Below are 25516 nucleotides of genomic sequence, written 5' to 3'. Positions count from 1 at the left end.
TTCTATAAACTGTGACTGATAGCAAACTGCCTTTCTGGAGACAGTACTCATTGACGGATTTATAGCAAAATCATTGTTCTGCTTAAAACTTAAGACTGATGGAAAATTTCTTTTCTTTTTCAGTCCATGCTCTTCTTCTACAGAGCCTTAGACAAATGGTATCCAACATGGGATGCACAGAAGTCTTCACTGGAAGTGGATTATGTGAAAGTATGGGCATTGTAGTTTCAGCAACATGTTTTAAAAAGATTAATGAAGTTATTTATATTCAAAAGAATTTTGTAATAAGCAGCCATTTTTGAAATTTTATACAGATTTTTCAATAAATCTACCATATCGTTGGAAATGAATTTAGGTTTTCCAATTAAAACATTAGCCTGTACATTTTCATGACATTTGGCCGTGGTGGTCATGCTGCAACCTAGTAAAGTGGAGTTAATCCACCTGTTACTATTCTACTCCTCAGAAAAGGCTATTTTTGTCTGAATATGTTCACACCTGCTAGTGAGTATGGTGTCTACCTAAAAATACCAAAATATAGTTAATACAATATTTCACATAATTTTATTACCAATGTGATAGTTTAGTCTAAATTAATGAATTAATCCCATAATCAATAATGTGCATGAATTAGCAAAATTGAAATGTGGAAATTTTACATAGAAGCCTGTAATCTATTGCATGGATGTACAGTATACTAATCAGATAGTCCTACGAACTCCTTTACTTCTCTAATCAGCTGCCTTTATAATTAAAGTAAATTATTGCTCACTCTTAAAAGTCATCTACACTAGTAAATTTGCATCCTGTAGTTTCATGAAACACGTATTACCAAACTCAAAAATTCAGTACACCAATCTATAAATCCCCCCCCCCCCCCCAAAAAAAAAAAAAAGAGAATTGTGTGCACACAGTAAGCTTATGGTCAACATCTGAGTGTGTAGTAAATATCTTGTCCAAAAAGTATATGAATCTGTGAGTAATACTCACACGAGTAAAGTGTATCTAAGTAGTATAGGTTTAGCATTCTGCACAATACCACCATGCAGTGATTCATGTGATTTTTTTGACATGTAGATGTAGATGTGGATAAAGTTTTGGTGAACTGTTTTGAATAAATCAACATGCTCACTGTCTTTTATTATTTAACTCTTGATATACATTGTAGAGCAGTGTTAAACTTAGTAATGACAACAGCAAGGAATTTGTTATGAACTACCATTAAATGTGATTCTTGGATTTAACATAAAAATATAATAGTATGTACTTGGTTGGTTAATGACTTTGTATTTTTTATAAAAATTAATGGGAGACACTTCAAAGGAGTAATTTTCACATATTGGTCACAGTCGGACAATGTGCTGTAGGAAAATAAATGTGCCTATTACTGAATCTGAAAACACATGGTGTTGCTTTCATTATTGTTCAATGTAGTTAAAATACCCAAACAGTTCTTTCAGTTTGAGACTGAACATATGGTGCTATTGGGGAAACAATCTACAACCAAGGAAGTCTGCTTACAATTTCATGCATATTAAGTACTGAATTTAAAACCATATTTTGATAAAGAAAACTGTTTTCAGTGAATGAAAAATATTCATTTTTCCCTGAAGAGAGTTTTGTAAATTTTCTGTCTCTCAGCAGTAACAGAGTATGTTTGAAGAGAAAAAATAGTAGTGATGAAATACGGAAATAGCTACTTCCCAGTTCGTTTAGTTTGTCCTGATATCAGCATCGTATTCTGCAAGGTGTTGAAAACCACATAAGTATAACAACAAAGTGTTGAAGAAAACCACATATGTATAATAAACAATTATATTACCAAACACATTTTATAGATTATAGCATGGGGAAGAAAGCTCAGAAAAATGTAACAATTTACATCTATGTCTTGGAGATACTTCCGCAGAATGTTAATGATAACTTAAAATTAGGCCAATTACATTATCTACCAGTGGTACTAACAATCTTCAATTTACCTTTGAAATGGTGAGGAGAAACTTCTTGACCTTAAAATGAAACACTATCTTTAAGATGAAATTGCACTTATTTTTCAATAGTCTACCTTGAGGTATGTTGACAAATGCGTTTCCAGTGAATACATTTTATTCCAGGATTGAGATCCAAGGTGGTCTGCAGAATACAAATCTATGGCTTGCCATAACCTATTAAGTGGCTGAAAAAAATTCCCAGAAAAAATTTTTGAAGGAAAATAGATGGCCTGAATGGTTAATTTGTTAAGGCTGTGTAATGGGAAGCATTTTATGAACCTTCAACATCGCAGCGCGTCAGCAATTGTTGGTTAATATATTAAAAAACTAAAAACCCGCCTCGATTGCGAAAAAAGCACCTAGTGTTGTGTTAACTCAGGTTTCCACTTTAACTGTAGTTGACAACCGCATTGAATTTAATATTTTTCGGAAAAATAAGTTTTCCGACAATATTGTACCTACAGACTCGGCCCATCCATATGCCCATAAGATGGCCTTTTTTCATTCTAATATTCATAGTTACAGCTATCCCTCTTGCACCAGATGCAGTAGAAACTGAACTGCTCACACTTGAGAATATTGCTATAAATAATGGCTATAGGCATCAGTTGGTAAGACAGATGTATAGCAAGAAAAAAATAAAAATAATATTCCACCTTAGGGGATGCATTAGATGACAAACAAGTGGCGATGATATCTATCCCTTACATAGGCAATATAAGTTACAAATTGGGGCGTTTACTCAGAGCCCATAATTTGTCGCCTATTCTACAAATAATATTTTACATAGGAATTTAATTCACTCCTTGCAGAGTAAGAGTGATAAAATTTCCCAATCAGGAGTATATAAAATTACATGCGGGGATTGTCCAAAATTTTACATCGGGCAAACGGGACGAGCTCTAGGTCTCAGGTATAAAGAGCATATTCCTACTAGAAGCAGTGATGGTACTAAGGACTCTACTTATGCGGAACACCTTGTGCAAACGGCTCATGCGCCGAGCCCTCAAGTTAATATCGAGTTACTTCATGTCGAGGTTAAGGGCTTAAAACTGGATGTTTCGGAAGAAATGCAGATCTTTAACCATCTGCAACATGCTAAAGACAATATCCTTAACGACCAACTCCTACTAAGAAATAGAAAATTTTTTGAAGGTTTCGCGTCTTTACTTTGTTCTTCATACTTGTAAATCCAATGATCTGGGATTTTCACATGTGTGCGCTGACCGGCGAGCAAGGTTGGTCAAGCTGTTCATCTTCTTTCTTTTTATCCTCATTTTCCTTTTACGATGAAAGTGATTTTAGCCCTTTGAACACCTCATGTTTTATCCCTATATGTTTATTACCACGATGTCTTTAGATTACGTCCCCTCAACCCCAGCCCCCACAGGCTAACTACTGGCTTTAGGTATAGTTTCTAAGAGTTCCTCCTGTTGTCATAGGTAGCTTCATATACGTGTTTCTTTACAAGCATAAGCAACTGCGTGTGGTTATTTTTAGGTTTCATCTCCTATTTAGCTCATCTCTTGTTCTATCCATTCCATTTTTTGAATTATGTTGATCCACTGTTGGGAATATATGGGCTATTTAACCCCGACCCATGTATAAACTTTCTCATATTTGTATGCGCATTCGCATTCAAGTAACTTCCCTTCCCTTGTCTTGCGCATGTGCATAGTTAGCGGGTCAGGCTTGTAAGTGAGCAACCATTTGTAGCTGCAGTTTATGGCGGGTCATGGCCCATCGAACATAGGCCGGTGTGAGGTGGAGCATACACCATTAAGTCAAGTAGTGGTTTTGACTTTGTACATATGTACTGTTTGTGTTTTCCTTTTCTTTTTCGTTTATAAATGTATAGCTATGGTGTTCTTTTAATCATTGACAAAGGTCTTCTTAGGCACTTGGGGGTTTTATTGTTGTTGTGAAGAAGGTGTAGTTATCTACGCTGAAACCTGAGTTAACACTTAACACTAGGTGCTTTTTTTCACAATCGAGGTGGGTTTTTAATTTTTTAATAATGAAGCATTTTATGTTTGGACCAATATGTTCATGCCATTTTGGAAGTTTGCTAAGGCTGATAAATTTTTGTCATCTAGCTTGATGCTTCAGTAAAATATTTTTAATCAGTATAAAGTGAAAGGACTGCTGTCTCAGCTGTGTGAATGTAAATAAGCAACAGAAAATCCAGCACGGAATAATGAGAATATTACGAAAAGGATATATAACTACTCACCATAAAGAGATGTTAAGTTGCAGCTGGGTACAACAAAAACACCTTCTAAAGTAGAAAATGGTAGCTGTTTTTCCACAAAATTGATCTTAGTCAGGAGTATGGCAAAATTCATTGCAGTTTGAAGCATTACCAACCTGATTTTTACAGGTATAGCCTGAACTCACGGTTTACATCAAATGGATTTTCTCTCTTTCATTCCTTGGAATAGACCTTTTTAGGTCTAAATGAACAATTTTGGCCTGTTTTGGAGTTTTAACCAAAAAATCAATGAACACTTATTAATATAAAAATTTTATTATATCTTGATTTTATTCATATTTGTCAATATTTATTCAATGACTGTATTACTTCCATAAAATAAAGAACAATCACCTTTAATCACAACTGTGATTTTGTTTCAGTACAGGATGCATTTTGAGCCTGGACACTCAACTTAAAATGTCTGTCAGTTTTTCACATATTTAAGTAAATTTGAATCCTGGTAATATTACAGTAGCATGTTAGAAAGTGGTACATTGTGAAGTTCACAAAACTAAGACCAACCAAAAAATAACGTACGGTTTCCAGTAAGCACAGTAGGAGTAAACATGCTTATGTACATATATTCACTTTTCGCTCAGTCATTTTAGCAAATACAAATCAAAATAAGTCAAATTCAAAATCCAAAAGAGAACTGCCTTCAGTCATAGTTTACTAAATTTTAACACAGTTATTATAGTTTTCAGAAAATAAACTATTAACTTTTCCTTGTATTTAAACTCCAAAAAAATCTAAGAATTTATACATTGTGACTCTGTTAAAAGCCTGAGTAACTACCTATGGGGTATAAGTAGATACTATAATACTGAATAATACACCCATTTTAAAAACACTGATTTATTGTACTTGACGGCACAATGTGTACAGCACAAAGACAAAAAAGGGTGCCAAGACATGGATCTCTGCTTGACACTCCAAAGAACATGGCAAAGAGAAATCAAACCTTTGTAGCTGGTGACGGTCGATGTTTAAATACTTCTGTGAATGTCGCCACATAGCTGCCCCTCACGCCTGCCCCTCCCCCCCCCCCCCCTTGCAGTATGGAGTACCAGTCAGTTGGCGGGGACAGTGCGTGATTGGTAACTCCTCGGTGTCTTCTGGGATCGGTGGAGATGGCTGTGCTAGCAGCTCGAGGGGGCGCCACTGGACAGTGTAGTCATTGAAACTCTGAGGGCGGCAAAAGCGTCGGCTGGCCCTAGAGTGTGGGTGCGGTGAGAAGATCTGTGACGCACACAGCACATGCACGAAAACGAACCCGTTAGGGCACACGAATGCTCTGGTACCATCGCCAGATGTGGAGGGTGGGAGTGGGAATCGTCGCACTAATGATGTGGCTGGTGTGGAAATAGGGGGCGATGCACTCGGTTTTACCAACAGTATATAAGTAGAATCTCCTCGGATGGTGATAGAGAGGTTCGTGATGTCCTCTGGGGAAATGTCCACCCGCAGTTCATGCCCTGGTCAGTTCTGGGTAGGGGTGCTGAGAAACCTTGGAATGGGGAGCCAGGAGGGGTCGGAGGTTTGTGCCGACCCGGCGAGGGAGTCACGGGAGTGTGGGGATAATATGTGCTTAGTTGGGAGTACCTTGATGTTCCCATCGTGGGGGGAGAGGTCTGAGATGGGGGTAAAGAGCTTGACGGAGAGCTGTTGGTGTCACTGGACTCGGCTTGATACGAATTGGACAGTGAAGGTCGGGGCGAGAAACCTCGGAAGGGTGAGCCGGGAGTGCTGCAAGTTGCAGGGGCCTAGAAGTGGGAGTGGCTGGGGGTGAAATAAGGGAGCTCTATTGTGAGCTCTGAATGTGATTAGAGGAATCTGCATCCTCAACAGGAGGGGGCGGGGATGTCAGCTCCATGTACGCTGGTTTTACCCTGTGAAGTGATACAGTGACTGGGTTGCCTTTGACCTTGATGTCTAACATCTGGTCTGAGCGTTTAATAATTTTATGTGGGCCAGTATAGGGAGGCTTTAGGGGAGTCCGCACTGTGTTGTCGCAGAGCATTAAGTGTGTGCAGGTCGTAGCACAGTGAGGTTTGCTGGGCGTGGAGTTGGCACTGAAGAGTGGAGTGGCTCAGTCAGCAGTGTGGATGCGTTCTCCAGTTGACTGATCTTCGTGGCTGGTGATGGCAGTTTGGATAGAGGCAATTTCCCGATCCATATCGACATGAGGGTGTCATTGGGCAGGGCCTGTTCGTAGATGAGTTGTAAGCATCACCACAGCTGTGACAGAGTTCTGTCACTGAGGTGCTCCTCGTAGATGAGGTTCTGAAACTTTTCCGTTGATGCCTGGGTGACACATTCCAATATTATCTCCTTGGCAGTTGTGTATTTGTCCACCTGTAGGGGTGTACTTACTATATCATGGATCAGGTCTACACTGTCGTCGAGGTTGATCAGCAGACAGATGAATCTTGTCATTATTGAGCTAATAGTATTGAAAAGTTTGTTCTGCAAGAGTGAACCAGAATTCAGGGTGCTCTAGTGTGAACGCTGGTAGTTTTGGTAGCCTCTCGGGTGGCGGCGGTTTGGAAGCGGCTGATAGGTTAGGTTCGGGCGTGGATGTTAGGTGGTGCAATGTAGAGGGAGGGGGGGGGGAGGCGGGGGGTTGCTGTATCTTCGAGCCTTCGCAGTGCGGCCGGCGTGCTTGGTGGCACTGTAAAACTGGATGGTTGGGCAGTAGGGTAGCTCGGCGCAACAAAGCAGTCAACCGACATGGCTGGCACAATACATGTTGTGGTACATGGCTGAGCATTAGGCCAGCGTTCAGTCAATGTTACTTCGTCCCCTGGCGGAATAGTTCACTGTGCTCAACTGGAGCGATGTGGTACTACGTGGCCAGTACAAGGTTTACAATGTTCACATGGCACGTCTAAAAAGAGGTTCCACAAACTGGTACGAAAAAGTCCTGAGGTACGTTCTCTGGTGAAGGTATGGTAACACTCGAATTATTAGAGTAACTGCCTGACAAGTCGACAGAGGGATTCGTGAACTGTGCAACTTGTTGCTGTGCCACGTTTTCAGAAGGATACTGTTAAAGTCTATATGGGACAGAATCAGGTCCATCTACGGAATTAATGCTGTCTGCTTGCACACTGTAATTAATGTTTCGTGGCACTGCTGTAGATTTAGGAGATGCGAAAGGGTTGTTCCGCTGGTGGGATTCATACACTACTGGCCACTAAAATTCCTACACCACGAAGATGACGTGCTACAGACGCGAAATTTAACTGGCAGGGAGAAGATGCTGTGATATGCATATGATTAGCTTTTCAGAGCATTCACCCATGGTTGGCGCCGGTGGTGACACCTACAACGTGCTGACATGAGGAAAGTTTCCAACCGATTCCTCATACACAAACAGCAGTTGACCGGCGTTGCCTGGTGAAACGTTGTTGTGATGCCTCGTGTAAGGAGGAGAAATGCGTACCATCACGTTTCAGACTTTGATAAAGGTCGAATTGTAGCATATCGCGATTGCGGTTTATCGTATCGCGACATTGCTGCTCACGTTGGTCGAGATCCAATGACGGTTAGCAGAATATGGAATCGGTGGGTTCAGGAGGGTAATACGGAACGCCGTGCTGGATCCCAACGGCCTCGTGTGACTTGCAGTTGAGATGAAAGGCATCTTATCTGCATGGCTGTAACAGATCGTGCAACCACGTCTCGATCCCTGAGTAAACAGATGGGGATGTTTGCAAGACAACAACAATCGGTATGAACAGTTCGACGATGTTTGCAGCAGCATGGACCATCAGCACGAAGACCATGGCTGTGGTTACCCTTGACACTGCATCACTGTCAGGATCGCCTGCGATGGTGTACTCCATGACAAACCTGGGTGCACGAATGGCAAAATGTCATTTTTTTTTTATGAATCCAGGTTCTGTTTACAGCATCATGATGATGGTCGCATCTGTGTTTGGCGACATCATGGTGAAGCACATTGGAAGCGTGTATTAGTCATCTCCATACTGGCATATCACCCGGCGTGATGGTATGGGGTTCCATTGGTTACATTCTCGGTCACCTCTTGTTCGCATTGACGGCATTTTGAACAGTGGACATTACATTTCAGTTGTTACGACCTGTGGCTCTACCCTTCATTCGATCCCTACGAAACCCTACATTTCAGCAGGATAATGCACGACCGCATGTTGCAGGTCTGTATGGGCCTTTCTGTATACAGGAAATGTTCCGACTGCTGCCGTGGCCAGCACATTCTCCCGATCTCTCACCAATTGAAAACGTCTGGTCAATGGTGGCCGAGCAACTGGCTCATCACAATACGCCAGTCACTACTCTTAATGAACTGTGGTATTGTGATCAAGCTGAATGGGCAGCTGTACCTGTACATACCATCCAAGCTCTGTTTGACTCAATGCCCAGGCGTATCAAGGCCGTTATTACGGCCAGAGGTGGTGGTTCTGGGTACTGATTTCTCAGGATCTACGCACCCAAATTGCGTGAAAATGTAATCACATGTCAGTTCTAGTATAATATATTTGTCCAATGAATACCCGTTTATCATCTGCATTTCTTCTTGGTGTAGCAATTTTAATGGCCAGTAGTATATTTCAATGTAACGTGGGGGTCACAAAACCAGACTCACTCAGATTGTTGTTATGGACTCGAAGTGGCGTGGAAGAAGGTTCCAGCGATGTAGCATGAGCTGATTTCACTGTAGCAGGGTGTTGGAAATCCAGCGGGTTAAACACGCCTTCTTCATTGTGCTGGTAGACGCTGAACTCCGGGTGTGTGTTGCTCATGGTCCTGGTCTCCGTGATGCAGTTGAGTCGATGGATGTAAATAGCGTTTTTTGCGACACCGTAGTCCCGAACACTTAACTCGTGCGAAACGCTGGAATAACGAACTCGGGGTCACCATTATGTGTTATAAGTAGGTACTATAATACCGAATAATACACCCATTACTAAAAACACTTATTTATTGTACTTGACGGCACAATGTATACAGCACAAAGCAAAAAAAAAAGGGCGCCAAGACGTGGGTCTCTGCTTGGCGCTCCAAAGAACATGGCAAAGGGAAATCAAACATTTGTAGCTGGTGACGGTCGATGTTTAACTACTTCTGTGAACGTCGCCACATATCTTTTGCATCATGAACTGCTGCAAGACATGGAGGAAGTGTCAGTGAGATTGCAGAAGGTGCAAACCTTGTTGACTCCAGTGACGTTGCAAGCCACACTAGGTTTCTTCGTTGAGGATACATTGTGTGGTGAAGCAAGCTAGGATACTTTTACTTCCCATCTTGTTTTGCCATCTGCCTCCTTAAAATTTATTTTTTCATTTTTGAATTAATTACCAATAATATATGAGTGTAATCTGTATTTTCATACAAGAGAAAGGTTGATCCTCAGTTTTAAAGAATGTAACAGCAGATGTAATTTTGTGCCTAGTTTAATGTATGTAATTGATTTTATAATTTATTTTGACTTACTACTTGTATCTTTCATTATAGGGTGAAATCAGTAATTCTTTCGGAACTTGTATTCTACCTTTGATGTATAAACGAATATAAATTCTATATTAGGTATTAACTTTTTGAGGAACAGCTAATAGTAATTTTAATGTATCTATTAGGCTCTCTTTGAAAACATGTTAGCAAAGCCAGCCCTTAATTCCAGAGTAATTAAGTTTTGTCCAAAGTATAGTCTGTGTACTTATATTTGTAAATTTCATGATTTAAACAAATAATTTGTCCTAACTCTTGTAGAACTATTATAAAAGAAGAAATATTTCAATGTATTCAGTTAATTTGAGTTCAGTTTTAGTTGTAATTTCTGTAAATTTAATTTTGAACAATGTATAGTTTCGGCACCTATTATGGTGGTCATGAGACAGTCAGTCCACGGCAGAGTTTCAGACGAGGAACCTGTGTTGGTTAGTACGACGACAATGCATCAACTTAACAGTGAAATAAGTGTTACACCAACAGGCCATGTGTTAAAGTAATAACAGTGGCTGCTCAATTTATTTGAAAGATTGTGAACTGTGTTGTCAGGCTTTTACTGCTCGTAGATGTTCATCAGTAAACTATTGTAGCAGTATGTGGATGTTCGCCTGCAACCTATTAATGAAGCTTATTGAAAGTTAAACAATAGTGCACTGGCCATATAACTGTGTAATATTGGGTGGTTGTGAACAGTGAAAGTAACACAGTGAAATGCAACTGGGCATCTGTCAGCTACATCATTTACAGTAGACAGTAGTTGTACTTCCACAACCCATTTTTCAGCCAGTGTAGCAGCCAGTACGTGAACACAGAGGACAACAAACGAAGAGATAAAGCAGGGAACATTGTCACAATTGGGCAAACAGCATGATCGACATGATCCTAATGACTGTCAGTTGGGTTTAACTTTGGAAGTTTGGGCAGGGTAGTATGGTTGAAGTTACCCTGATGCTCTTTGAACCACACACATGTACTGCAAGATGTGTGACATGTTGCATTGTCCTGCTGGTAGATATGCCAATAAAAACGTGTGTAGGAGTGGACATTGTCTCGAAGGATACCTGCATATCTGTGTTGATCCAATGTGCCTTTCAGAATAGAGAGATCACCAAGGGAATGCTATGAACAAATCCCCCATACCATAACACTCCCTCATCTGCCCTGGACATCTTGCTTTCAGATATTTCATGCCATACACACTAACAGCCATCTATTTGATGTAGTATAAATGTGAGTCATCTGAAAGACTGTGCGTCGCCACTCAGTGAATGTCCGGTTGCGGCAGTGGTGTGTAAATTCCAGCCTTCATTGCTGATGAACGGCAGTCGGCATGGGTCTTTGAACAAGGCACCTGCTGCAGAGGTGCACTTGTAGCAATGTTCACTGAGGAGACATTGGTGATAGCTCCAATAGCTCCTTGATTAATCTAGGCAGTCAGATGTTTTAACAGTTGCACATCTGTTGTCCCATACACATCTCTGCAGCCATCATTCAGCCCAGTCATCTGTGGCTGATGGTGCACTGCTGTTGCCTTGGTGCCGATTTTGGATAGCACCATTTTGCTATGCATGGTGTACCTTAATCACAGCAGCATGCAAACGATTTAGATATAGCTGTTTTCGAAATGATTCTACCCTTGGCCTGAAAGCTGATGATCATGTCCATTTGGATGTCACGTAAATCGCTCTGTTTCCACATTATGACGAAGACTGCACTATTTCATTGTCTCCCCAACTCGCTTTATATACCTTCCACAGCTAGTGCTACCTCTGAGTAGTTATCGCACTTTGACATCGAACATATGCAGTAGTCGTATTAATGTGACTGGATTATATGTTTACCTGTGCTAGAGGTATTTTCTTTTTATATTCTTTTATTGGAAAAGGTTTTTCATGTGTCACAAATGTAAAAACACATTCGAAATGTGTATCAAAGTATGACCAAAGTCTGTGGCTTAATGCTACAACGAGAATTTTGTATGACATTTTAGTATTGGAGTACACACTTAACATTTTAAAGTTCTGTAAAGTGAACTTTTTCTGATGTCTTGCAGTACATTTTTGTACACTTTAAAAAATACAGCACAAGGCAACAGTGCATATTTCATTGACACAATTGCTCATGGGGCCTCAATACAATCCACCTTTCAACTCCTCCCCCTGAATAATGGAAATTTTCTTCATATCTTATACCCAGAATTCATCATACGAATGTTCCTCAATTTAGTGATGCATGCTATACCCACTGAACCAGGAATCTACCCCGGGTAAATCTGCATCTTGGAGATATCTTCACCATCTTTCACTGTTATAAATGCTGATTCTAGGCTTTGAATTGAGACAGGTAGGTGTTGGAACTCGGGGGCTAAAAATACAGGAACACACGTGCAGGCACAGTACTTTGGCAAATCCAGTGTGCCACCTACTGTAACATGCACGCAAATTTTAAAAATGAAAATCATAAAAAGTTTTTTGGTTCATCAGTGGTAGGCTAAATGTATTATACACAACAATGGATGTGCACATTAACTGTGAAAACAATTTTTAACTTACGCATTATTGACAGGATTATTAAATAAAAACTAGCTTGATTACCTACACAACATGCAAACTTACTGTAAATTACAGGTTGTAATGAATCCTCCTCCTCTAACATTACATTATTTTTATAGAGATACCTGATACCATGAACAATCTCGAATCTCGCACAGGTTAAACTTCTCAGCTGTTTCATTAAAAGAATTCATATGATTTTGTATATGATCTAATACATAACAGGCTGACATGTTTAAAAAAGAAACTGTGCTAAAATTGATATGTACCAACAGTTCAAATTATTGTTCGGCAATTTCCAAGAATGATTGCCTATCGAAGTCGCGGGGTCCAAACGATGCATATCAAACATGCGATTGTAAATCGATCATGCGACCCTGGTGGCGGGTGTTACGAGTATGTAATTACAAAGGAGACGACTTACGTTACTCCTCGTCGGTGTTGTCCTTACGTGAAAGTCCATGTGATGTGTACGCTACGGGAACTATTCCCTTATTGCCACAGCCTTGGTAATCACTCAAAAATATGGGTAGTGTGTCACCTGCATTAACTTTCCTGCAAACACAACTTGTGGAAATAGAGGTACCGAAACAAGTATAGTTCGTCTCTTTGTTCTGGACGCCCTTCTCTTTTAATGGAAGACTTCACGGATTTCCATAGCCGCTCGATGTTGTGTGTGTGCACACTGGGGTTATCCGAAGACACACACTCTACAGAGTGGTTGTCGAGCTCGTGGTCGAATCCTTCTGCTTTGAGAGTCTTGCAGGACTGATATCCATCTGTAATGACTTTTCTACCTGGCAGTATGAAGTGCTTTATCAGACTCACTAGAGTGACCTTGTCTGTGGACAACACTATGACAATGAAACACTTCTGGGACTCTCGTTCTATTCTTCCGAATAGCCAAATATGGTCGATTTCACTCTTTGAAGGTTGTCCTCTGCTGCTTCCTTCTTGCTATGTGAGATTCGTCCATTTCAACAACTTTACTCAGTCCACCAATCGGTACACTGTCGTTCGTCACTACCACATAACACACTTCTCTGCAAAACCCGAAATACTCGCACACGGTAGTAGCAGTTTCCGATGCTGTTACTTGCAAGGTGCAGTCTCGAATCCAGCAAGATAGAATTACGCTAGTTAGATGGATAATTTGGAAGAGTCGAACCACGTATTCTTCCTGATACTCGTTCGTTTTCCGCACTGTCCGCAATGAAACTGTATCGGTATTTCAGCATTGAAATTCTTCTTTCAAAGTTTTACACACTTCACACCACCATAGTCTATGCGATACCTCATTTTCTCATCCGGTTGTATTCCATATTTGCGACAAAAAAACCATTTTCTACGCTGGATAAGCATGGAATTAGATTTTCCCATGTGAGAGAATCCGCCGAAGAAACGTGAAGAACACCAGACATCCCACTCACTACCGAGATAAATCGTCTGGGTTTCCCTAGCGACTCACAAACAATTCTTGGAGGTATGTAACTTAGAGCAACTAAAGGAAGGACGGAAAACAGATAAAAATGACGATCACAAACAATTCATCATACCGCCCGCCACCAGTTGCATGATCCATTTACAATCGCACGTTGGATATGTATCGTTTGGACCCTGCGACTTCGATAGGCAATCGTTCTTGGAATTATCTATTCTTTTGAAATATTAGAAATGACAAAATTTTTGGCATACTTAAAATTCGAATTATTAATTGCACAATCTAAACCTAATTACTAAATTCATTTCTGGATTAATATATAAAATGATATTTTAGTGATGATTCATCATTTGTTTTGGAAACACTTTTGCTTTGTAAATTCTTAGGAATAGTGAGTGCTGCAGAATGTAAGGAGTGGTGGGTATGCCTCTGATCAAACTGCATGTATTTTGTTAAACTTGTTAACAACAATGTAATTGTTGGTTTTTGAATGTGGAAATTGTAAAGTCGGCGTGATTTAGAAAAATGGGATAAAATAAAGATATTCATAGCAACAGTCAACTCTTCACCAGTTATTTGGCCAACAAGGGCTTAAGAAATCAAAATTTTTCAGCTGCAAGAACGTACTCTCTAACGTTCCCTACTTAAAGTGAGAGTGTGAATCAGAGTTATTTCGGTTTATTCCCCCAAACCACCACCCACTTCTTTAAGAGGTGACTTGGAATTTGCAGCCACTCTTCTTCACTGGATAGCTGGCTTCTGTAAACCCTCTTGACTTCTCCGTCGAATAACGCTAAGTACAGGAATTTTCAGACTCTTTCTTCTTATGAAATAAGCCGACATACAATCTTTGCTTTTCGTCGATTAATAATGTATGTGACTTTCATACACAATAAAACTCTCACTTTCAACATAAATATATAACTTCTGGTAAGTACCTCGTACAGCCAAACGTCAGAAACAAATTACAGTTAAAAGAAAGTTGGCTTTGATACCGTAACTTTTGTTAATTTAAATCAGAAAATTAGTATTGCCTATAGTAGGGTGACCAAACGTCCCGGAAAACCGGGATTGTCCCGGTTTTCATCCCTGTGTTCCGGTGTCCCGAAAATTTGTTTCCGGACGCTCAAAAGTCCCGGAATTCAGTTTTTAAATACATTTCGTGAAACTTTCTCAAATTTATGGGATTTCGCTATATTAAAGGAAATAAAACACAAATTAATATATTTTAGCTTATTTGTCTAAAACCTCCATTGTCCCATGCTAGTAATCACAGTATCAGTATTTATACACTCAGGCAATAATTTACTTTGAGCGGTACTTTGACCAACAAGTAGTAAGTTGTATTATTGTAACAGAGCTATGAAACCGTCCGATTGTCGCGCCACTTACCCATACACTCATTGTCAGAACAGTGTAGTAGTTGTTTTGTCAGACAAACTGCAATAGTTTTTTCTCATATTAGTGGTATTATTGCTGCAGTACTGTGAAACGCAATGCCGAAACATGCCTGCAAGTTCAGTGACTGTTATTCCAAGGAACGGAATTTCATTATGAAAGGTCGTTTTGATTACGAAGCAGTGTGTTCCGTATGTAACTGTTTTATTAGTATAAGTCATGGTGGACGTTCCGACATAGTTGATCACATCAGTTCAAAGAAACACATTAACAGATACAGTGCACCGAGCTGCAGTAAAACTCTACAAAAATTATTTTGTGAAACATCAGTCAAGTGATGAGACGAAAGATCGAGCAGCCGAGCTTATACTAGCCTACCACACGGTAAAACATCACCAAACTTATAGATCTAGTGATTGTACTAATAAGCTTAACAGCATTATGTTTGATGATTCTTCCATTGCAAAAATTTAGTTCAGCAAGAACTAAAGTGCCAGCCATAGTGAAAGGAGTTATTGCTCCCCAGAGTGTAAAGGAAAGCCGCCTTGAATACATCAAAAGTCTTCTTTCTATGGGATATCCACTGACGCCAGCAATCATAAGGCAACTAAAATATTTCCGTTTGTTGTACAGTTTCTCGATATTAATCAGGGAATTCAGACCAAAGTTTTGAAGGTGAGTTCCCTACCTAATGAAACATCTGACGAAATTTCAAGATTTTGTATGAATACTATCGAAATGTTTGATCTTGAGAAAAATAAATGTGTGGCATTTTGTGGAGACAACACGAACACAAACTTTGGTGGTTTAAAAAGACAAGGCAAATGCAACGTATTTACCAAATTAAAGGCAACATTGCATGAAAACATTGAAAGCATAGGGTGCCCTGCACATGTTTTACTCAATAGCGTGCAGACATCTGCTGACAGTTTAAGCTGTGATGTTAAAACTATCGTCATGAAGGTATACTCACACTTTTACATATATACTGTTAGAACAGACAGGCTTAAGGAGTTCTGTGATTATGTGGGAACTGAATATATGAGTGTAATGTGTCACTCGAAAACTCGCTGGTTGTCACTGTTTCCAGCAGTTGAAAGAGTAATCCGCGTGTTGGAACCGTTAAAAGATTTTTTCCTAAATGAAGACAAAGCCCCCAAAATATTGGTTCAGTTTTTCAGTAACCCTTTAAGTGAAGCCTACTTATGGTTCATTCATAGTCAGCTTAGCACTTTTCAGCATGGGATAAAAGAAATTGAGGGAAGCACGAAAAGTGTAATAGAGGTAAATGACGTTTCGAAAAATACTCTGGAAACTGTTACTAAGAGGAGAGAACAGCAGTTCATTTATTTTATTGTTAAATCTGTCCTTAAAAGAACAGAAGTATCAGAAGCAGCGGAAAGGAGTTTGAGAGAAGTAGTTAACAAGTTTTATGACACTTGTGTAGAATATCTCAGCAAGTGGAGCGCCTCATATTTACCCTCATCGCCGGTGTTTGATTGGATGTTACTGAAGAGAGTGCCAAAATGGGAAAGTGTTGAAGAGACAGTTTGTTATTTGAAGAGTAAAGAGATTGAAATCGATGATTCCATTCTCTTTGATCAGTTCGGCATACTGACAAATTTTGTTGAAGAAAGTCTTCACAAGTGGAATGATGAAAAAAAAAAACCATTGGAATGTCATGAGAAGTGGGTGAGTTTTTTTTAAAAAGCTGTGACTGTCTTCAGGGTTACTCTGAGTTGGTAATAATTGCAAGGTATTTATTTGCAATCCCAGCCCTTAATGCCAATGTGGAAAGAATATTTTCGTTCATGAATATCCAGTGGACTGATGAAAGAAACAGAATGGAGGTGGACTCTCTTGAAGCAATCCTGCAGGTCCTGTACAACTACAAAATGGATTGTGCCGAGTATTATCACTGTGTCTCAAAGAACAAAGAAATGATAAAGAAGGCTGGAGGCAGTGAAAAATACCCTTTTCTCCAAGGACAGTAATTCCATCTACAAGTGCTCAGTAATATTAAAGCTCATGTTAATATTAATTGATTAAAAGTTGAAAGGCTGTAAAATTTTGTAAAATCGTAATACATTTCTTTATTACTGTATACGTTTATTAAATGTCATTAATTACACAGATAATCTAGATTATATCAATCTTTTGTATCCTCTTTTAGTTATAATAATCGGGTTAACAAAATGTATCAACAAAACATTAATATTTAAAATTAAGAAACCTGGGTACATGTGGAATGAGGTGTCCATTGGCACCCGGGTGAATGTGTCCCGGTTTTCACGGAAAATAATTTGGTCACCCTAGCCTATAGCAAGGTTACGTCAAGAGTTTTCAAGAGTTCTTTTTCAACTGTCTTTGTTTTAATAACAATAGTCAATGACCCAACAAGCACAGAGCTGCATATAAACTCCATGGTTCTTCCTTACACACTCACTGAAACATCTATGGATTGCCCGACAGGTACTTGGTGCCGTTCGTCCTCCACGTTTACTTTCTTCCCGCGGCTGATTTTAAACTTGCACACACAAACATGCGACGTGCAGTAGGTAGGATTTTACCGTCCCACACTCATATCCAGAATATCGCATGTTCGAGATGGTAGAAGGCTGAGTGGTTCTAGAATTTAAGCAGAAATTCTCGAATCACTACATATCCCCGCCCTCAGATGGAGCACACAATTTTTTTTATACATAATCTTTATGCAAATAATACCACTCATATTAACACCTCATATCTTAACAGTATACATTTCTTCCATATGTTTATATACATCTACTTCCTTTCAATAACATTTCTCCGTCCTCTCTTGAACAATCTTTTGCTTATTGTTTCTCTATTCTTTTCTTATTTTACTTTTAATTACATGAGCATTTACTCGTGGTTTTAGTCAGCTTTACTAATTTTTAGGAACTGAGGACCCTTTTTCTTTATTTCCTTTTTTTATCGTAAACTTCAGGTGTTTGACACATGATTAATCTATTTTCTATTGCTGTCTTTCGTACCACCTATTTCCTAGTATGTACTGTTTTCATTATTCGTAGCTTGGAGGAACTTTGGACGAAATGAGTGTTCTTTTGACACTCGTCCATTTCCACGTAACATAATAATGCTAGTCGTTCATAGAATTCACTCTTCCCGGAATAATCCCTATAAAATTTGTGACTATTGTCACGACCCTGTCCCCTTCTCCTAGGATCAGCACCTATTTCGTGCTTGTGGGTTGACCTTATAAGACCACTTCCTCTGTATAGTCTGGTAGGTACGCCCCTTAGGTCACAGATCGTCCTATTTCCACGTAGATACGCTCTGGCGGTTTCCGGCGACTAGAGGAAGCAATGTGGTGCTGGTGTGCAAGACTCACACGTCCCCTTAATCATTGGACTTACTAGGAGGTGTTTTGTCGATCTTCTTTTCAGGATAGTCGGATGCGACTATCTGTCCAACTTCTCCGAAGATGTGATGCTGTTTGGGGGAATTTTCTCTGCTCTTAAATTGATTGCGTACACTCAAGACACTTTTAAATCAATCTGTAAGTAGGCTGTTTAGCTTATTATATTGGTAACGCCACGTAGCGCTCTGTATGAAAATCACTGGCTGTGCTGTGTGCAGTCTGTGGCTGGTTTGCATTGTTGTTGGCCATTGTAGTGTTGGGCAGTTGGCTGTTAACAGCGCGTAGCGTTGCGCAGTTGGAGGTGAGCCGCCAGCAGTGGTGGATGTGGGGAGAGAAATGGCGGAGTTTTGAAATTTGTAAGACTGGATGTCATGAACTGCTATAATATATTATGACTTTTGAACACTATTAAGGTAAATACATTGTTTGTTCTCTATCAAAATCTTTCATTTGCTAACTATGCCTATCAGTAGTTAGTGCCTTCAGTAGTTTGAACCTTTTATTTAACTGGCAGTAGTGGCGCTCGCTGTATTGCAGTAGTTCGAGTAACGAAGATTTTTGGTGAGGTAAGTGATTTGTGAAAGGTATAGGTTAATGTTAGTCAGGGCCATTCTTTTGTAGGGATTTTTGAAAGTCAGATTGTGTTGCGCTAAAAATATTGTGTGTCAGTCTAGTGTTGATCAGAATAGGTAAAGAGCGAAATGTCTGAGTGCGTTCAGTTCTGCTCAGCTGTTTGAAAATCAAATAATGTAAGAGGTTTATCAGCACAGTAATTAAATAATTTTTCTTAGGGGATGTTTCAAATCCTACTTTACTTCACTTCCACAAACAGAACACCACATAAGTTTTCACATAAATTAATCACATTTCGAAAGCCCAATTACTCGCAGTCCGTCAGAAACTATTACAATAAATACAATTCCAAAAACGTCTCAAAGTTCTCGCACGTCCACCATCCGCAACTCTAGAGAGTCAGCAAGTAAGTAAAAAGTGTATTTTCTTTTACATAATTCAACTGTTCACAATGACTGATGTAGCACCGCCACGGAGTAAGGCGCGCTTGCTCGTAGTGCTGGGCATGTAACTTCTGTGACGAGCGCGGCAACCACTTGCCCGCGTTGATCAACCGTCCACCTTGTAGCATTCTCTTGGCGCACGTTCACCCTGCGCACTCAGAAAACCGGCGCTAGGTAGACTCTCCCGTCTCTTCTTTCTCTCACGCTCGTACGTAAAATATCGGGTGTTCGAGACGGTGGGGAGCCGAGGGTCTCTAGAATTTACACCGAAATTCTCGAGGCACTACAACGCCTGCCCTTTATACTTAGTGGATGCCAGGTACACCCCTCCCCCCCCCCCCCCCCTTTATCCTTTCTGAGTAGGCCTCACCGTTCATTACCCTAGTATACATTTCTATGTATACCATAATTAAGGATCTTCTGGTAAAGATAGATTTATATCTTAAATTTCGCATTCATTCTTTAATATATCATTTACTCCCTAGAGTCCTCCTCTACTTATCAACTTCTATATTTTCAATAGATACTACGTCTACATTTACTATCCTTCAATTCATCAGAGTATTTATTACACTGATGTTTCTTAATGATCAATGTGACAAGTTCCTCTCCTACTTTCGTTTTCTTTCTTTGCTCACGCCTCTTTATTATTTACCCATTACTCATTACTACTTTATAGTTGTTCGTTATGCAGCATTTTCGTTCCATAAACTTATATGCTTTTGTCTCTCATTGCACACGAGTTCATTGTGCCTATTCTAATCTCTATTTAGAACTGTCACCGTTCTTTGTTTATGTGCACCTCTTCTTATGCACATTCAATGTACAACCGTCATAGCTTCCTATATATGGGTGCATAATTCCATATGTACACACATTTTCCCCTACAGTACTTGGCAGTTGTCACATTGTGACGGGCTTTGTCTTATGTGATTTTATGTTTGTGTAGAAGTGTGTATTTGTGTGTATGTGGACGCGTGTTCGTGTAGTCTGATTTTTCGGCCTTCTTATCTAAAGATAAGATTTAGGTTTCTAGTAAACACGGAAATAAGGAAGGACTTTCGCGATAGCAGTTTGTAAATATGAAAAGAGGGAAAAATACAGGTCCTCAAATGAGAAGTAAGAAAAGAAAAAATGGAGGTGTATGCTAGGATTGAATAAGAGAAAGAAGATAGCCCCAAAGACAGGAAGCCCTTCCAACCCCCCTTTCCTAGGATCCCTACGCCTCAGGTACTTGAGTGAGAAGCCGGTGTAGATATGGTGTTTAATCGTCCCCTACAAAACGGACTTGTCCCACTTTCATTCTCTGAGGTCCCCGAAGGAAATCCTAGCAACCCTATGGAAACGGCAAATGAAGACGAATCAGGCACACTTGTTTGTGAGGGTTGTTTGAAAGGTGTGACTTGTGTTAGTCATGATTTATCAGTTCTTGTAAATCATGCTTCTAGGTACAATACTCACCCCTTTCAAAATTTATACAAACCTTCACATCTATTTCACATCTCATAAAAGGTATAAAATACTATATACAAAATAGAAAATCTGTACCCTATGGTATAACAGTTGTTCAGCTAGTCACATCATATATTTTCCACAAATATAATGCTCTATTCAGTTTATTTCGTCTAGATATCACTTTTCTTCTGTGATTCTCTTAAGTTGTTCTCTATTATACAGTCATATCCGGTTTTCTAAGCAATAAGATTACAGGATAGTTCTAGATTTTAAAGGAATGCCGTGCAGGAAAGCTATTTTGGAAGAAACATCGAAAAGAACTCGGGATCCGACAGTCGCTACTCTGCCCGTTAACATAGAAAGTTAACGTTCCTGGGGATATGCAATTTTACATCCTTTACATTGTATTTCCTCTTCTCTAATCCAGTTGTAGGATCTACTAAAAATAACGTCTTAGGATGGATCACCTTTTGTACCCGGTACAGTCCCTTATATTTTTGGAAAAACTTATGAGTCTCTTTCTTCAGAGTCGAGCTGTGAAGATGTTGTTTTATAAGAACCAGGTCATCGACTTGGTACTGAGGTTGCACATCATTTTCGTTATGCTTGCGTACTCTTTGTAGCGCCTTTTCAGTTAATTTCTTAGAAACTATTTCCTGATTTACTTCGTAATTGACACTAGGTTGTTCAGGCCAATTAAAACACTTAATTAGAGGTTCTCCTATTAAGGTTTGTGTATGACTTCTAAAGGTGTCAACCCAGTCGATAAATGGGGTAATTCATTTAGGATAAGCTCAAAGTCCTTAATTTTCGTTGCCCACGAAATACGTTTTTCATGGCAGTAAGTACAACATAATTTTCCAATTTCCTTCATTACTCGTTCACACAATTTGATGACTGGTTATGATTGGATATTAACACTTGTCAAATACTTACCCACATTAGGAATTCTCTAAATTCGTTACTCAAATTCTGGTCTGTTATCCGTTAGAAACCATTTTGGTTTACCTACTTGTAGAAAGTATTGTTGAAAACATTGTATAACCGTCTGCGTATTTACTCTTTTAATGGGATAGAGTTTTGACATATTTTGACCAGCGTTCTATGATAACAAAAAATATGATACTCCTCCCTTTCCTTGTGCAATTGGTCCAAAAAGATCTGCCACTGTGAGGTCGTGTAATGACTTAGAAATAATAGGATACATTTTGTATTTCATGTGAGTATTTTTCTCTTTTATTTTCTGGCCGATTTCACAGGTTCTAATCAAAGATGCTATTTTATGACCTAGCTTCTTGAAATAATAAAAGTTATTCATATGGGATACACATTTTTTTGATTCTGAAGTGTCCATATCCTGTGTGAACATACCACACAAGTCCGTCTTCCATTACTTTCGGAATACATAAGCGCCAACGCTGTAATGTTACGCCGTCTCTCCAAAAGTTATGATCTATAATTTTCCATATTCTTAACTGATTAGAAGGTAACGAGTTCTGGATACACACAGAAAATATTTCTGTGAAATAAGGATCATGATGGATATCCCAGTTATTCTCTGAGCCATTTCTTTACAATGATGTTCGGATATTCCACCGACATAAAATTAATGGAAAAAATAACGCCAGGCCCTTCCATACATTTCAATTCTTCCATTCCTATGGGTAGCGTCGATAAAGCATCAGGTGCAATATTTTCAGAACATTTTATGTGCCGTATCTTAATGTCATATTCCTTTATGAAAAGCACCCATCGCATCAACCTACTGTGTAGAAATCGAATACTCATCGGAAAGGATAAAGCATGATGATCTGTATAAATATGGATTTCTGATACCCATGCCAGTTTTTGAAACTTTTGAATACTCCACACAATCGCCAATAGTTACTTTTCGGTAGCTGTGTAATTTTGTTTGTGCTTATTTAGGTTACAGCTAGCAGAAGCTATGGTTCTGTGTTCTACATTACTTGGATCCCACTGTCATTGGAAAAGTTTGGCAGCAACACCGTAATCAGATGCATCTGCCGAAAATTTAAACGGTTCGCCCATAACTGGATGATGTGATATGGGTGACTTAACAAGTCCTCTTTTTAACGTTTTAAAATGCATCATTTGCACCTTGATTCCAAGTCCACGGTACTCCCTTTCTTAATAAACTTAAAATTCTTCGGTCATTTAACTCTTGCCCTTGTCTGTACCGTCGATAGTATCCGGCCATACCTATAAATCCTTTTAATGGTTCAAATGGTTCAAATGGCTCTGAGCACTATGGGACTTAACTTCTAAGGTCATCAGTCCCCTAGAACTTAGAACTACTTAAACCTAACTAACCTAAGGACATCACACACATCCATGCCCGAGGCAGGATTCGAACCTGCGACCGTAGCGGTCCTGCGGTTCCAGACTGTAGCGCCTAGAACCGCACGGCCACAACGACCTATAAATCCTTTTAATTGTCTTTCATTTCTGGGGTGCGAATATTCTTTTATAGCTTTTATGCATTCAGTGTCTGGTCTGATTACCTTTAATCCTATAATATGACCTAAGAACTTAAGTTCTTGGTGCGCAAAAAACGATTTAGACAGCTTCACTATAATACCTTTTTCTTTAAATTTTTTTCAGAGCATTGCACAAAGTTAGACAGTGGTCCTCCCAAGTAGCAGATATTGTTAAGATATCTTCTACGTATATTATCAAATCCTTCAATAAGTCTCTCCCTACTGCTTCATCTAACACACGTATGAATATGGACACAGAGATATTAAGTCTGAATAGCAATACATTGAAATGATAAGACTTTCCATCAAACAAAAAGGCTGCATACTTTTTGGATTATTTTTATCTGCCAATATCCCATAGTGAAGTCCATTGTTCTAAAGAATCTCGCCCTTCAAACTTGGATAACAATTCATCGATATTAATCGGTCAATCTCTCTCCATTTCTATATGTCTAATGTACGAGCATCTAAGACTAATCATATCCCGCCTGTTGCTTTCTTTACCATGACCAGAGGATTATTCGTTACACTAGAACTTCGTTCTATAATATTATCATCAGTCATTTTGTTAATCTCGTCCTGAACTGCTTCCATCAAACTCACAGGTATTGGATATGGTTTGCAAAAGAATGGAGTGTGATCTTTGATTTTGAACTTACAGACATAGTCGCTGATTTTACCTGGACAATCGGAAAACACCACTTCATACTTAATACTTAATTTTAGGGTCTCATTAACTTTGTCTTGTGTATCAGTTTGATGCGCCACTTGATCCACATTATCGATTTTTGGTGATAACTGTGCTGTAGCTGTTAATGGTAGACACTGACACTCAGTTGTTTGTTCCTCAATGTGGCTATTTGTTAGAAATGGTGTCCAGCATCTACTGTCCCCTCTACTATAACAAAGAAGATGTTTGTCAAAGTTTAAAATGACTTTAAACTCTAAAAACCAATCTAAATCAAACAGTACATCTCTATTAATACACTCAACTATTAATAGCGTTTGACGAAATAACATATGTCCAATACTACAGTTCACTTGAGTTTCGTATTTTACAAGTTTACTTTTTGTTCCCATTATCTCGATTATGTATACTCCAGTCACTGGCAATAACGGTAAGTGCTGTTTATTCTGTATAGAGTTAAAAATGTGTTTGAGATGGGTGATACCTCACTCCCCAAATCTACACTCCTGGAAAATGAAATAAGAACACCGTGAATTCATTGTCCCAGGAAGGGGAAACTTTATTGACACATTCCTGGGGTCAGATACATCACATGATCACAGTGACAGAACCACAGGCACATAGACACACGCAACAGAGCATGCACAATGTCGGCACTAGTACAGTGTATATCCACCTTTCGCAGCAATGCAGACTGCTATTCTCCCATGGAGACGATCGTAGAGATGCTGGATGTAGTCCTGTGGAACGGCTTGCCATGCCATTTCCACCTGGCGCCTCAGTTGGACCAGCGTTCGTGCTGGACGTGCAGACCGCGTGAGACGACGCTTCATCCAGTCCCAAACATGCTCAATGGGGGACAGATCCGGAGATCTTGCTGGCCGGGGTAGTTGACTTACACCTTCTAGAGCACGTTGGGTGGCATGGGATACATGCGGACGTGTATTGTCCTGTTGGAACAGCAAGTTCCCTTGCCGGTCTAGGAATGGTAGAACGATGGGTTCGATGACGGTTTGGATGTACCGTGCACTATTCAGTGTCCCCTCGACGATCACCAGTGGTGTACGACCAGTGTAGGAGATCGCTCCCCACACCATGATGCCGGGTGTTGGCCCTGTGTGCCTCGGTCGTATGCAGTCCTGATTGTGGCGCTCACCTGCACGGCGCCAAACACGCATACGACCATCATTGGCACCAAGGCAGAAGCGACTCTCATCGCTGAAGACGACACGTCTCCATTCGTCCCTCCATTCACGCCTGTCGCGACACCACTGGAGGCGGGCTGCACGATGTTGGGGCGTGAGCGGAAGACGGCCTAACGGTGTGC

At 39.8% G+C, this 25516-nt stretch overlaps 1 protein-coding gene across 2 annotated transcripts in view; it reads left to right on the top strand.

The window, feature by feature from the left end:
* The window catches only part of LOC126253463 (beta-1,3-glucan-binding protein-like), a 324996-nt gene that overhangs the window by 123164 nt on the left and 176316 nt on the right, over positions 1–25516 (top strand). The window contains exon 9 of one of the 2 annotated variants that reach the window (XM_049954817.1): positions 124–350. The exons of the other annotated variant lie outside the window; for it this stretch is intronic. Coding sequence (XP_049810774.1) covers positions 124–225 — 102 coding nt within the window. The 3' untranslated portion in view covers positions 226–350. Of the gene's footprint in view, positions 1–123; positions 351–25516 lie in introns of those variants that run through there. 2 annotated transcript variants of the gene reach the window in all.

Source organism: Schistocerca nitens, chromosome 4 (genome assembly GCF_023898315.1).
Source record: "Schistocerca nitens isolate TAMUIC-IGC-003100 chromosome 4, iqSchNite1.1, whole genome shotgun sequence".
NCBI classification, from domain to species: domain Eukaryota; kingdom Metazoa; phylum Arthropoda; class Insecta; order Orthoptera; family Acrididae; genus Schistocerca; species Schistocerca nitens.
Note: the sequence above shows the minus strand (reverse complement) of the source record. Positions and strands in the feature narration are given on the sequence as shown.